The 16,334-nt window shown below is 31.8% G+C and overlaps 1 protein-coding gene across 2 annotated transcripts in view; it reads right to left on the bottom strand.

Annotated features, from left to right (window-relative positions):
- Positions 1–631: 631 nt before the first annotated feature.
- LOC127701177 (transmembrane protein 231-like) overlaps positions 632–16,334 on the bottom strand; it is a 35,695-nt gene continuing 19,992 nt past the window's right edge. Inside the window, exons 6-7 of one of the 2 annotated variants that reach the window (XM_052205005.1) lie at positions 10,156–10,261; positions 632–2,046 (exon numbers count right to left, since the gene is read on the bottom strand). In XM_052205005.1, the coding sequence (XP_052060965.1) occupies positions 1,881–2,046; positions 10,156–10,261 (272 nt within the window). In that variant the 3' untranslated portion in view covers positions 632–1,880. Of the gene's footprint in view, positions 2,047–5,275; positions 6,691–10,155; positions 10,262–16,334 lie in introns of those variants that run through there. The other variant, XM_052205004.1, reaches the window with a different exon arrangement.

Here is a 16,334-nt window from a genome sequence, read left to right as displayed (position 1 = left end):
ACTTCTTCAGTAACTTGCATAACCTTTAATAAAATGGTAATCTTGAAAAATATAGTAATATGTATATACTTGAATATCTGATAATATGTTATTAATAAATTGCTTGATATGGCCAAGGAAAGGATCTAAAGAATGTTCACCTCACTGCAATTTCTTAAAAGTACTCACAAAGCAAGGTTAGAGAAAATGTCTGAAATAATACCAACCAGCCAGTGGTTACAGGGATTGGACTGCATATTATGCAATCTTTTCTCAAAAAATAATTTATCATTGCTGAATTTTGAAATGCCAAAAAGAGGCTGAATGAACCAAAGGGACATTAAAACTAATCAGTCATGGACTAACTGACAAAGTGATGGCATAAAACAAACAAAAAACAACCAAAAGACAAACAACAGTATTCATAACACAGCATAGAAAACTAAAGACTGAGCAACACAAACCCCCCAAAACCGGGGGATGATCTCAGGTTTTCCAGGAGGGGAGGGCAGATCCAGCTACACATGTGACATCTGTCATATTGCATTCCCATATCTCTTCTTTGCTAAACCACTAACAATAAAAAAATAGGTAACAAAAATCATCTCATATTATAAACTTGTCCTCTGTTACATGAACACCAACACATCAATTTGTTTTAAATATATTTTTAATACTTTTCTACAAAAATACTAGTAATAATATGATTATAAATTACTGACTATGTACAAATATGTTATAAACTTATTGTTTCATACCATTAACAAACATACAATGACATTTTCATTCTTTTTTTTTACACAAACATTCCATTTGTCACAAATAATATGTAACAATGATCACATATTCATTCAATATTTGTAGAACATCTAACAACAAAACATAACACATACAATTGTGTCAAAATATCTCTATTAAACATGTAGATTCCACTAAACTTATTAGTATCATTATTTGACTGCAAATTGATAAAAGAAAAATAACTCTAGCAGATTTAAATCATATCTCTTCATTCTTATAACATACTAGATACCTTATCTAACTTATAATGTAAAAAAAGGTTTCTGCTGATTTTTCCATTTTCATAAGCATAATTCCCAAACAGTAGTTGATGTTTAAATTGAAAATTACCTATATCATCAATGGTACTCCAGCCTATGCATAAGGAAAGTTTCAGCAAACACCAATTATCATTCAGACACTAATAAACTGGAACATAAAAATATCACTTTTGCATTTAAAAATCACTATTAATTTTCAATATTCCTTAAAATCTCATAATTTTGATTCTATCAGTGATTTCATGATTAAAACCAGATGTACACAATGACTACATCATAGAAATTGTAACAGTCTGTATCTTCTGACCAACATATACATAACCCATCCTATATTATTCATGCTTATTGAATATTCCCATTTACAGTTTGTGCATCTTAATTTCCATCTATTAATTTTTTAAATTAAATTTAGAGGAAGAGTTTTACTCAGGTCTATTTTTATTCATTATGAAAAATGTTAGAAGTCAATAAAAAATTTTGCAAGGATAAGTAGCTTCTTGAAAGCTACATTTTTTGCTGACATATGACTTTTCGGCTTTATTTCCAAAAGGCCCCATTCAAAATCCGTAATACTGGGACATCAGTTTTTTCAACCCCTAATTTCCAATACATTCATTGTAATGAATGAACCTCTATTACATTCCAACAGTCCAAATATTTAATATATATTCTGTATCCTCACTTTTTCATTTCAATAGTCACTCATCATTAGATATTGATGTAAAAGCTAAGCACAACATTCAATTCTGTATTTTCTAGCTGAAAGGTGTTGCACAAATTGTAAACAGATTGAATGTTTTAGATTCTTGAAATTGTCTTTAAATCCAATCAAAACATTCATCACTGCATTTTCTCTTTACGGAAAGGAGTTTCAACAATAGTTTGTACAAGCTGGTTTTGATAGATAAACACTTTGACTCTATCAAAGAGGAAGAGGAATATGAGTAGAACTGAGACATACTGGATCCATCCCCACTTTATCATATACCAGAATCCTGTTGTGTACCTATTGTGTTGTTAAGGAAATGATTTATCTAAAACACAATACAAACAACAATAGTAAACCACACAAATACTGAGGTTTATAATAAAATGCTCCACTGGGCGCAGCTTGATACGACCGCAGAGGTCGAACCCTGAACAGTTGGGGCAAGTATGGACACAACATTCAAGCTTGATACAGCACTGAATTTGGATTGTGATTAAATATTTGACACAGCATAGGTTTCTGACACAGAATGAATGTGGTCTAAGAACTTAAAAAATTTTAATTTATCTATTCAAACCATATCATTATTATTTGCTTTTATATATAAATCAGAAATAACCAATTTAAAATGGAAAATTTTAAAGAAAAAAAAGGAAAAAAAGGAAAAAAAAATCCCTCCCCAAAATTTTTTGAACCCCCTTATGATTCATCACCTCCAAACTCAACCCCAGCCTTCCCTTTGTGGTATGGTACCTTGCAGTACAATTTCAGAGAGATCCATACACTTGAACACAAGTTATTGTCTGGAAACTAGAAAAATGCTTGTTTTTAGGACCCCTTTTGGCCCCAAATTCCTAAACATTTAGGGCAATTACCCCCAAACTCAAACCCAGCTTTCCCTTTGTGATTTGGACCTTGTAGTACAATTTCATAAAGATCCATACACTTACACACAAGTTATTGTCCTGAAACTAGAAAAATGATTGTTTTTTGCCCCTTTTTGGCCCCTAATTCCTAAAATTTTGAGGCAATTACCCCCAAACTCAATTCCAGCTTTCCCTTTGTGATATGGAACCTTGTAGTACAATATCAGAAAGATCAATACACTAACACACAAGTTATGTCTGGAAGTTACAAAAATGCTTATTTTTGGCCCCTAATTCCTTAACTGTTGGTACCATTACACCCAAAATCAATCCCAACCTTCCTTTTGTTGTATTGAACCTTATGGTAAAATTTCATAGAGATCCATTCACTTAAACTAAAGTTAGAGTGCAAAAACCAATGTGTCTTCGGATGACGATGACGCCAACGTCATACCAATATACGACCGCATTTTTTTGCGGGTCGTATAAAAATTACAAGGATAATTTAAAACGACATTTTAAGCAGAGAAAAATAAAAAGGTAGAACTGTCTCCTGTTACAATTGAAACGGATGTCAGTTAGGAAGTGAAACAAGTAAGGCAGCAGCAGGAAGATGATTCGACGCACAAAATCAGTCTTATACAGGTTTATTAGTAAAGATTTTACATTTAATTTTTTTATGTTTTTATCTATAAAATAAGATCAAACAGAACTTAGAAAATCGACCTTATACTGTTCCACCTGCTGACAATTGAAACGGATTATTATTATTATTTTAGAAGATATAACTGAAGTTAACCTTAACATGAATTGCATTAAACTTTTATAAGACATTACTTGAAGTTAACCTCAAGATAAACTGCATTAAACTTTTATAAGATATTACTGAAGTTAACCTTAACATGAATTGCATTAAAATTTTTATAAGATATTACTGAAATTAACCTTAACATAAATTGCATTAAACTTTTATAAGATATTACTGAAGTTAACCTCAACATAAATTGCATTAAACTTTTATAAGATATTACGGAAGTTAACCTTAACATGAATTGCATTAAACTTTTATAAGATATTGCTAAAGTTAACCTTAACATGAATTGCATTAAACTTTTATAAGATATTGCTAAAGTTAACCTTAACATGAATTGCATTAAACTTTTATAAGATACATTTGTATTGCTAAAGTTAACCTTAACATGAATTGCATTAAACTTTTATAAGATATTACTGAAGTTAACCTTAACATGAATTGCATTAAAATTTTTATAAGATATTACTGAAATTAACCTTAACATAAATTGCATTAAACTTTTATAAGATATTACTGAAGTTAACCTCAACATAAATTGCATTAAACTTTTATAAGATATTACGGAAGTTAACCTTAACATGAATTGCATTAAACTTTTATAAGATATTGCTAAAGTTAACCTTAACATGAATTGCATTAAACTTTTATAAGATATTGCTAAAGTTAACCTTAACATGAATTGCATTAAACTTTTATAAGATACATTTGTATTGCTAAAGTTAACCTTAACATGAATTGCATTAAACTTTTATAAGATATTACTGAAGTTAACCTCATCATGAATTGCATTAAACTTTTATAAGATATTACTGACACGAATTTCATTGAACTCTAATGCAATATTACAGAAGTTAACCCTGCCATGAATCCAAACAATTTTGATTTTCAATATTATATTTACATTTCCAAGGTTACATAAAAATAGTCTATCTGATCTTATTTTCAAAGTTGTCCAAGATATTGCTGATTTGACATAAATTTCAATCAACTCTGATGAGATATTTTTTCACATTTCAGATTCCAAGAGGCATAACTCCTAAAATTCAAAGTGCTTCTGAGCTTTAAGGAGATTAAGATTGCTTTATATTATAAAATACTTAACACTAAACAGTAAATTGTATTAAGTAAAGAAACATATTTGGGCAATATTTTGAATATAATCGTTTTCCTTTGTCCATAATTGTAGGTAAAAACAGATAGATTCATTCATCATGCACTTCTTCAGTAACTTGCATAACCTTTAATAAAATGGTAATCTTGAAAAATATAGTAATATGTATATACTTGAATATCTGATAATATGTTATTAATAAATTGCTTGATATGGCCAAGGAAAGGATCTAAAGAATGTTCACCTCACTGCAATTTCTTAAAAGTACTCACAAAGCAAGGTTAGAGAAAATGTCTGAAATAATACCAACCAGCCAGTGGTTACAGGGATTGGACTGCATATTATGCAATCTTTTCTCAAAAAATAATTTATCATTGCTGAATTTTGAAATGCCAAAAAGAGGCTGAATGAACCAAAGGGACATTAAAACTAATCAGTCATGGACTAACTGACAAAGTGATGGCATAAAACAAACAAAAAACAACCAAAAGACAAACAACAGTATTCATAACACAGCATAGAAAACTAAAGACTGAGCAACACAAACCCCCCAAAACCGGGGGATGATCTCAGGTTTTCCAGGAGGGGAGGGCAGATCCAGCTACACATGTGACATCTGTCATATTGCATTCCCATATCTCTTCTTTGCTAAACCACTAACAATAAAAAAATAGGTAACAAAAATCATCTCATATTATAAACTTGTCCTCTGTTACATGAACACCAACACATCAATTTGTTTTAAATATATTTTTAATACTTTTCTACAAAAATACTAGTAATAATATGATTATAAATTACTGACTATGTACAAATATGTTATAAACTTATTGTTTCATACCATTAACAAACATACAATGACATTTTCATTCTTTTTTTTTACACAAACATTCCATTTGTCACAAATAATATGTAACAATGATCACATATTCATTCAATATTTGTAGAACATCTAACAACAAAACATAACACATACAATTGTGTCAAAATATCTCTATTAAACATGTAGATTCCACTAAACTTATTAGTATCATTATTTGACTGCAAATTGATAAAAGAAAAATAACTCTAGCAGATTTAAATCATATCTCTTCATTCTTATAACATACTAGATACCTTATCTAACTTATAATGTAAAAAAAGGTTTCTGCTGATTTTTCCATTTTCATAAGCATAATTCCCAAACAGTAGTTGATGTTTAAATTGAAAATTACCTATATCATCAATGGTACTCCAGCCTATGCATAAGGAAAGTTTCAGCAAACACCAATTATCATTCAGACACTAATAAACTGGAACATAAAAATATCACTTTTGCATTTAAAAATCACTATTAATTTTCAATATTCCTTAAAATCTCATAATTTTGATTCTATCAGTGATTTCATGATTAAAACCAGATGTACACAATGACTACATCATAGAAATTGTAACAGTCTGTATCTTCTGACCAACATATACATAACCCATCCTATATTATTCATGCTTATTGAATATTCCCATTTACAGTTTGTGCATCTTAATTTCCATCTATTAATTTTTTAAATTAAATTTAGAGGAAGAGTTTTACTCAGGTCTATTTTTATTCATTATGAAAAATGTTAGAAGTCAATAAAAAATTTTGCAAGGATAAGTAGCTTCTTGAAAGCTACATTTTTTGCTGACATATGACTTTTCGGCTTTATTTCCAAAAGGCCCCATTCAAAATCCGTAATACTGGGACATCAGTTTTTTCAACCCCTAATTTCCAATGCATTCATTGTAATGAATGAACCTCTATTACATTCCAACAGTCCAAATATTTAATATATATTCTGTATCCTCACTTTTTCATTTCAATAGTCACTCATCATTAGATATTGATGTAAAAGCTAAGCACAACATTCAATTCTGTATTTTCTAGCTGAAAGGTGTTGCACAAATTGTAAACAGATTGAATGTTTTAGATTCTTGAAATTGTCTTTAAATCCAATCAAAACATTCATCACTGCATTTTCTCTTTACGGAAAGGAGTTTCAACAATAGTTTGTACAAGCTGGTTTTGATAGATAAACACTTTGACTCTATCAAAGAGGAAGAGGAATATGAGTAGAACTGAGACATACTGGATCCATCCCCACTTTATCATATACCAGAATCCTGTTGTGTACCTATTGTGTTGTTAAGGAAATGATTTATCTAAAACACAATACAAACAACAATAGTAAACCACACAAATACTGAGGTTTATAATAAAATGCTCCACTGGGCGCAGCTTGATACGACCGCAGAGGTCGAACCCTGAACAGTTGGGGCAAGTATGGACACAACATTCAAGCTTGATACAGCACTGAATTTGGATTGTGATTAAATATTTGACACAGCATAGGTTTCTGACACAGAATGAATGTGGTCTAAGAACTTAAAAAATTTTAATTTATCTATTCAAACCATATCATTATTATTTGCTTTTATATATAAATCAGAAATAACCAATTTAAAATGGAAAATTTTAAAGAAAAAAAAGGAAAAAAAGGAAAAAAAAATCCCTCCCCAAAATTTTTTGAACCCCCTTATGATTCATCACCTCCAAACTCAACCCCAGCCTTCCCTTTGTGGTATGGTACCTTGCAGTACAATTTCAGAGAGATCCATACACTTGAACACAAGTTATTGTCTGGAAACTAGAAAAATGCTTGTTTTTAGGACCCCTTTTGGCCCCAAATTCCTAAACATTTAGGGCAATTACCCCCAAACTCAAACCCAGCTTTCCCTTTGTGATTTGGACCTTGTAGTACAATTTCATAAAGATCCATACACTTACACACAAGTTATTGTCCTGAAACTAGAAAAATGATTGTTTTTTGCCCCTTTTTGGCCCCTAATTCCTAAAATTTTGAGACAATTATCCCCAAACTCAATTCCAGCTTTCCCTTTTTGGTATGGTACCTTGCAGTACAATTTCAGAGAGATCCATCCACTTGAAAACAAGTTATTGTCTGGAAACTAAAAAAATGCTTATTTTTGGCCCCTTATTCCTAAACGTTTAGGGCAATTACCCCCAAACTCAATTCCAGCTTTCCCTTTGTGATATGGAACCTTGTAGTACAATTTCAGAAAGATCCATACACTTACACACAAGTTATTGTCCTGAAACTAGAAAAATGCTTGTTTTTTGCCCCTTTTTGGCCCCTAATTCCTAAAATTTCGAGGCAATTACCCCCAAAATCAATCCCAGCCTTCCCTTTGTGATATGGAACCTTGTAGTACAATTTCAGAAAGATCCATACACTTACACACAAGTTATTGTCCTGAAACTAGAAAAATGCTTGTTTTTTGCCCCTTTTTTGCCCCTAATTCCTAAAATTTTGAGGCAATTACCCCCAAAATCAATCCCAGCATTCCCTTTGTAATATGGAACCTTGTGGTACAATGTCAGAGAGATCCATACACTAACACACAAGTTATGTCTGGAAGTTACAAAAATGCTTATTTTTGGCCCCTTTTTGGCCCCTAATTCCTTCACTGTTGGTACCATAACCCCAAAAAATCAATCCCAACCTTCCTTTTGTGGTATTGAACCTTATGGTAAAATTTCATAGAGATCCATTCACTTAAACTAAAGTTAGAGTGCGAAAACCAATGTGTCTTCGGACGACGACGACGCCAACGTCATACCAATATACGACCACAAAATTTTTTTGCGGTCGTATAAAAATACAATTAATGGATTAATTAATTTTTGCTTTCTTAAGGTGATTCACATCCAGTAGAAATTGTTTGAGACATATTCTGGCAAAAATGAATGAATATCATGTATCAAATCTTTTACAATAGATCAGAGATTACTGATATTGAGATATTCAAATTTTCTAAAGCCTGATTATATAAAAAAAATTGCTCATTTTATTTTGTTGCTGTTTTCCGTTTTAGAAACTAAACATAATGCTGACTATACAGTATGGGGTTTTCTCATTGTTGAACGGTTGGCTATAATTGCTTACATCCACTTCATTTGAACTTTGGTGGCAATTATACCACATCTCCTTATTTTGATAATAACCCTTTCAACGTTACACAAAAAAACAAAAAAATGGCTGCTGCTGCTGCATTTTTTTTGTGTTCATTCATTAGAACAGTATATTCCTTTTCAGACTGCTGTATCTTTTTTATTATAAGAGATACAGACAAACTTAGTGCATGAAAAATGCTCAGGAGAGCATGAACTGTAATGTTATGCAATTATTTTAGTAAAATTTTCATCAAGCTACCTGCATTTTCAGGTAATTAACAGGTAAAAGGTGTAAATTATTGTATTTGTGTTGAATTTTGAATAAAAACAACTTTTAATCTTCATTTACTTTGTTGTTTTATCTGCCATATAATAAAGAAGACACTAGTTGCTAGATTCCGTAGCGTATTTGCACCATACACAACGTATAATGTAAACGTGGTGCAAATAAGTGGCTCTGTCCTCAAAATTTTCAGTCAACCTCTGTTTCCCCCTTTTTCTACGTCTCTTAAAGATCGATCAAATCATATTTCCCACACAAATTGATTGTAATTAACGCATTGAGATAACAGGAAACCTTTTAACTATTCCTCGTTGTCAGTTTCGCCATAGAAATGCTGAAATATTTCCATATTTACAGCGTCTTTTTCGATTTCCGCCATTTGCATTTGTCAAAATATTTTTTTTAATTTTTCTTCTACTGCATGCTTTTACCATTAAAATTCCCGCGATTTCAAGCGCAAACAGGACCTTGTATATCCTCGATTCATACGAGGAAAAATTAGAGAGAACCCGAATGGTTAAGAGTCTGTATGAAAAATCCATCGTCATCGCGACATATGCCTCCAACAGCAGTGGCGGGCGGTGTACGTCATCGCGGCATATGCCGTGTATAGCATTGAAAGGGTAAATAGAGTCATATGGCAAAGTTTGCTGGAACTACCTTGATAACAAAGTTCCTAATGACCTAGTTGTCTTGTAGAATAAAAATGGTGCAAACAATTATAATAGGAAAATTAGCAAATGATTGAAGCTTCTACCTTGTGTTAAAAACTTTTGTATAAATATAAGAACAGCTTTCCACTGTTCACAAAAAAATATGTAAACCATTGTTGTATCTGTACTTGAATGATTTTTTGTGGGCAAGAATCAGTTGATTAAAAAGATCTTCCGAGTGACTGCCTGGTTTCAATCTTTAATGTTGACATTCTTTTCTTTTTAATAACTAAACATACTTAGCCCATCCCAGTTAAGGATTAAATTGAAATTCCCATGAATACGGATTCAAATGAGTTAAAGTTATTGACTTGCAAGCCAATACATCATCAATGTTTTTGAGCTTACTTTGACAAAATGGACCCAAACTGACTGCTAATAGCAAAATATTATTTCACAATAACAATTTTATAAATGTTTGAAACAATATTTAGATTTTTTGTCAACTTTGTAGCTAATGTCCCTCTAAGTGACCTACTGAAAATAAGATACGGGTAAATAGCCAGAAGCAGGTGCACTGTCTCCACTTATTTCCCACTAGCAGCAGGACCCTAAAGGAATAAATGTGTCACCACTTTAGTAAGTGGGAAAAGAATATATAATAATTTGTAAAAATATAAAAGGATACAGATATCTCTCTTCTGGATAAGTAATATTGGCACTGATGACAAATGGTTGGCCAGCACCTCGTCCTGTAATCCAGGATGTGTATGGAGCCTGCAGATATGTTGTTACTGAAAAAAAAATCAAAAATTTGGAAGAGACAAAGGATAGCAAATTATAGCTCAATAAAAGAAAAACAAACAGATGCTCTAATGAGCATGTGTTCCTCATCTAGCTCTATGTGCATCATCAACAATGGACACTCTCCAACATAGTAGACTTAAAAAAGAATTCGTGACAAAAATCCCATTTTTGTTGATCCTATATTGATGAATATTTTTTTCTATTTACAGTTTCTCTTTAACTTCTTTAGTTTTTGCCCAAAACAAAAAAAAAGGGTAAACAAATTGCCTTTAAAGGGCAATCATTAAGAGTCTACCAAGGATTTAAGCAAACTTTAACTGTAGATCTTGTCTTGCTGATCATTTTTGGTTTTTAAAGTGTCTATCTATCTTTTACGGTTTTCAAGATAAAATAGACAAAAATGCAAAAAATTGGTAAAAATTTTCATTAATAATCAAGAACTCCAATAACTAGCGGCTCTAAAGGTTCACCTTGGTCTATGTGCATATTCAGCAAAGGACACTCTCCAAAATTGTAGACTAGAATAGAATTTGGTACAAAAACCTGTTTTGTTGATCTTTTATTGCTTATCATTTTCGCTTGTTTGAATTTCTAACTATCTATTATAATTTTTAAGATATAAGGCAAAAATGCAAAAAATTGCTAAAAATCTTCATCAAAAGGCAATAACTCTAACAAGGAGTAGACTGACAATTTCGACCATGTTGACGTATTTGTAGAACTTGTCTTGCTGATCATTTTTGCAGTTTAAAGTTCCTCTCTATCTATTATAGTTTTCAAGATAATAGGCAATAAACTGCTTCGCTGAGCGCAGCTGGATACGCCTGCAGAGGTCCAACCCTGAACAGTTGGGGCAAAAATTGACATAATATTCAAGCTTGATACAGGTCTGAATTTGGATTGTAATTAAATATTTGACGTTTCTGAATAAATGTAGTCAAAGAACTTGAAATTGGTTATATGAATTAAATTATATTCAATTAAAGATTTCTTGCTGTTGTGCAATACACTGTGCTGTTGCGCAATACTTAGTAAATCTGTTGTCAGACTATAAACAAATAAAGTTCAATTTCTTCTCAATGTCATATTTGAAGATTACATCAATAGCTATAAATAATTCACCAAAGTTTCATGCGAACTGCTTAAAGCATTTTTGAGTTATTGTCCAAAAACTGGAAAATCCCCCCTTTTTTAATGAATAAAACCCCATAACTCAGAAATGTAAAATCTAAAATTTATAAAATTCTAAAGGGAGCTTTCATCAACAGATATAAACAATTCACCAAAGTTTCATGAGAACTGCTGAAAGCATTTTTTATTTATTGTCCGAAAACTGGAAAATCACCCTTTTTTATGAATAAAACCCTGGTACTCATAAACGTAAAATCTAAAATTTATAAAAATCAAAAGGGAGCTCATGTCAATAGACATAAACAATTCACCAAAATTTCTTGCAAGTTGGTGAAAGCATTCTTGAGTTATTGTCGGAAAACTGGAAAATCCCCCCTTTTTTAATGAATAAAACCCCAAAACTCAGAAACGGTAAATCTGAAATTTATAAAAAATAAAAGAGAGCTCGCATCAATAGATATAAACAATTCACCAAAGTTTCATGCATATTATTTAAAGCGTTTTTGAGTTAATGTCCGACATGTTGACGACGGACGGACAGACGGACAACTGTATACCATAATACGTCCCGTAAACGGGCGTACAAAATTTTTAAAAAATGGTAAAATTGGTCATTTAAGGGCAATAACCCCTATAAGAAGTCGTCTGACAGTTTTGACATATAGCAACAATTGGTAGAGCTCAACATTTTGAACACTTCTGCTTCTGTCAGATTTTCTCTATTTATAAAGGTTTTCACAATAATAGACAAAACTTGCATTTTACACCTATCTTCTATTTTTATCCATGTCGGCAAAGTTGGTTGGCAAGCAGGGTCAATGGACACATTTTTAAACTAGATATCCCAATGATGATTGTGGTCAAGTTTGGTTAAATTTGGCAAAGTAGTTTCAGAGGAGAAGATTTTTGTTAAAGATAACAGACAATGACGACGGACACCAAGTGATGAGAAAAGCTCACTAGGCCCTTGAGACCAGGTTAGCTAAAAACCTGAGAATTTCTAATTTTGTAGGTAGGAAATGATAAAAATTGATCATTACTGTTGATTATAAACAATGATTGTTTTGTTCTGCATAAAATAAAATGCTTCGCTGAGTGCAGCTGGATACGACCGCAGAGGTCCAACCCTGAACAGTTGGGGTGAAAATGGACACAATATTCGCGCTTGATACAGATCTGAATTTGGATTGTAATTAAATATTTGACACATAATAGGTTTCTGACACCGAATAACTGTAGTCAAACAACTTAGAATTGGTGATATGATTTGAACTTATATTCAATTTTTTGCTTTTGTGAAATACACTATGCTGTTGCGTATTGACCCCCCCCTGCCATATAATAAAGAAGAAACCAGTTGCTAGATTCCGTAGCGTATTGCACCATACACAACGTATAATGTAATCGTGGCGCAAATAAGTGGCTCCGTCCTCAAAATTTTCAGTCAACCTCCGTTTCCCCCTTTTTCTACATCTCTTAAAGATCGATCAAATCATATTTCCCACACAAATTGAATGTAATAAACACATTGAGATAACGGAAAACCTTTTAACTAATCCGTTTGTCAGTTTCGCCATAGAAATGCTGAAATATTTCCATATTTACAGCGTCTTTTCCGATTTCCGCCATTTGCATTTATTTTCCTTCTATTTTCCTTCTACTGCATGATTTTACCATAAAAATTCCCGGGATTTCAAGCGCAAACGGGACCTTGTATATCCTCAATTCATATGAGGAAAAATTAGAGACGACCCGAATGAAAACCGAATGGTTTAAGAGTCTGGAATATGCATATGCCGTGAATAGCAGTGGCGGACGGCGTACGTCATCGCGGCATATGCCGTGTATAGCGTTGAAAGGGTTAAATAGATATTTAAAAGCAGTGTAAGGGAGGTAATCCAACATTGTACAACATTGTACAATTTTGTTTTTGGATTAGGTAGCAATAAACAGTTAGGAAAAAATATTAAAATGTTCCCTCATAAATTTTACCATCCCCTTTTCATTGCCTTCTTGCAATATTAAGCTTACTGTTTGTGTCATATATGTGCATATGTATGTAATCAGAATCTTCCATAGATTTCATATCCAGTATATGAAATGGTAAAATATAATTTCTCCTTGGTGTATCCATGGCAACAATCTGCATTTTTTTGTTATAAAATATAGCAAAAAGGGGGGAAAAGATGTCACATATTTCCCCAAAATTTGACCAAAAGTAGAATTTCAATCACTTCAAGTAATACCTTTTCTGAAACTGTTTACATATATCTTTCAATAAATCCAATGAAAATCATATGTCTTTCATCTCATTTTTTTGTTAAATTGCGTCAAAAACTTCGTGTAGAAAAAAAGTGTTTGTAAACATTACATTAATTTCTGGACCGATGACCGGTGTAGCTATGAAAATACGGAGAGTCAAACAGAAAATAGCCCATAAAACATGTAAAAAATAATCTTGATGTTCTTATAAACCACCTTTGAAGGCTAAATTAGTACTCAGCTGTCTAAAAATTAATTTTATTACACAATAACTTTCATATTTGAAAAATCCACCGGGGCCAAAATGCGAAACCAAACCCCTAACTGTGTATTGCTATTTTAATAGTAAATATTTTTTTCAAATTCTCCCCTTTAACTAATTTTCTGTGTTCTGCTAGCTAAAACGAGTAAAATGGCCTTTTATTTTTGAAAATTGGTTGAGTAATGAATATTTTATGAAGGTTAGCAGTTGACACTGAAACTCGACAAAAACTGATTTAAAGAAAGGTGCCAAGTCAAAGTGTAAAATCTTGTTTCTACCTCAATTTTTGGCAAAATCTTAAAAACTATACCTCTTTTGTCAGTTTTTTAATGTTGAAAATCTTTATAAAACCTCTGATGATGCAAAATTGTACAAAATTTAACAATTTCAAGCATGAAAATGTTAATCTTTATGTTTAATGTATACCAAAGACTTGAGTAAAACACTTGGTAATGGGGAATCAATTTCTTACAGTTGAATCAACTATACATTTAATATATGTCAAAATGTAACATGAAATCTTGATAAAAATAATAATTTGATATATTCGCAAGAAAAAATACAAAACATTCAATACTTAGGCTACTACATACTGCGCAATCCTTCAGAAGCAAGGGTTAAGCAAATAGAGTACAATTATAAGCCTTGTGTCAAAATGTCTAATTTTGGTTGCTAAGGACTGTAAACAATAAAATTGACATGTATTGTCATTCTTAAACACTTAATCCCATCAGAAGTTGATTTAGAATCTAAATATCAATAGATTTGTGGTATGAAAAGTCTTAAATTGTACAATTCTGAGCTTGGTAAGTATGCCATAAGGTAGCAATAAACAGTTAGGAAAAAATATTAAAATGTTCCCTCATAAATTTTACCATCCCCTTTTCATTGCCTTCTTGCAATATTAAGCTTACTGTTTGTGTCATATATGTGCATATGTATGTAATCAGAATCTTCCATAGATTTCATATCCAGTATATGAAATGGTAAAATATAATTTCTTCTTGGTGTATCCATGGCAACAATCTGCATTTTTTTGTTATAAAATATAGCAAAAAGGGGGGAAAAGATGTCACATATTTCCCCAAAATTTGACCAAAAGTAGAATTTCAATCACTTCAAGTAATACCTTTTCTGAAACTGTTTACATATATCTTTCAATAAATCCAATGAAAATCATATGTCTTTCATCTCATTTTTTTTGTAAAATTGCGTCAAAAACTTCGTGTAGAAAAAAAGTGTTTGTAAACATTACATTAATTTCTGGACCAATGACCGGTCTAGCTATGAAAATACGGAGAGTCAAACAGAAAATAGCCCATAAAACATGTAAAAAATAATCTTGATGTTCTTATAAACCACCTTTGAAGGCTAAATTAGTACTCAGCTGTCTAAAAATTAATTTTATTACACAATAACTTTCATATTTGAAAAATCCACCGGGGCCAAAATGCGAAACCAAACCCCTAACTGTGTATTGCTACCTTACCTCCCTTACACTGCTTTTAAATTGTCCATTAACGAGGAAACCCTTGTTTTTTCCCCTTTTTTGCCCCTAATTCCTAAGCAGTTTGAGCCATAACCCCCCAGAGCCAATCCTAACCATCCCTTTGTGGCATGGAAACTTGTGGTTTAATTTCAGAGAGATCCATACACTTAAAGGAGACGTGACACGATTTAAATTTTTTTTTTTTTTTTTTATTAAATTGATTAATATTAGTCTTAAAACATATTTTTTACAATTTTGCTAGTCAAAACCTGATCAATCGGCATTTTTTAGGTCAAAGAATCCAGCGCTTGTCTTAATGAATGATTTTTTAATTAGATAACGATCACGTGATCGTGCTTACGTCAGTGGTTACAAGCTGGGAAAATGAATCTTACTGTGGTAACAATCCGATCGGTATTGTCTGAAAGATCGTCGTTGTTGGACTTTTCGCATGAAGAATTAATATATTTTTCTTGGTTATTTTTCACACACAATGGCTCAAATTGATGAGGTCAATTGTCTTTGTAGTTTGTCAGTAATCGTGAAAAGTGCTTTCAATACCGTCCATAGTGTATCGACTTCGTCATATAGGTTTGTCTGATGAATAAATTTAGAGTGCATTTCTTTCTAACAAAAATGATGCAAAGGCTAAGCGCGCATATGTTTTGATCATTTGTTTCTAACATACGCTTGCAAAATTTACATAAACTTTGACAAACTATGCACTCGCTAAAATGTGTCTACAGTTTGTCGTTCATCTAATGTTTGTGCAAACGCTACATTTGTTTCTAACTTGAGATTTATTAGGTATGTTGGTTGAAGGAACCGCATTTAATTATGACCAAAATAAGTCTGTTTAGTATTTACCAACAACATTTGCATGCATTATTGAAAGTTCAAACAGGGTCAGTAAACA

Source organism: Mytilus californianus, unplaced genomic scaffold, assembly GCF_021869535.1.
Source record: "Mytilus californianus isolate M0D057914Y unplaced genomic scaffold, xbMytCali1.0.p SCAF_5, whole genome shotgun sequence".
Lineage (NCBI taxonomy): Eukaryota > Metazoa > Mollusca > Bivalvia > Mytilida > Mytilidae > Mytilus > Mytilus californianus.
This window is presented reverse-complemented; position numbering and strand designations above follow the sequence as displayed.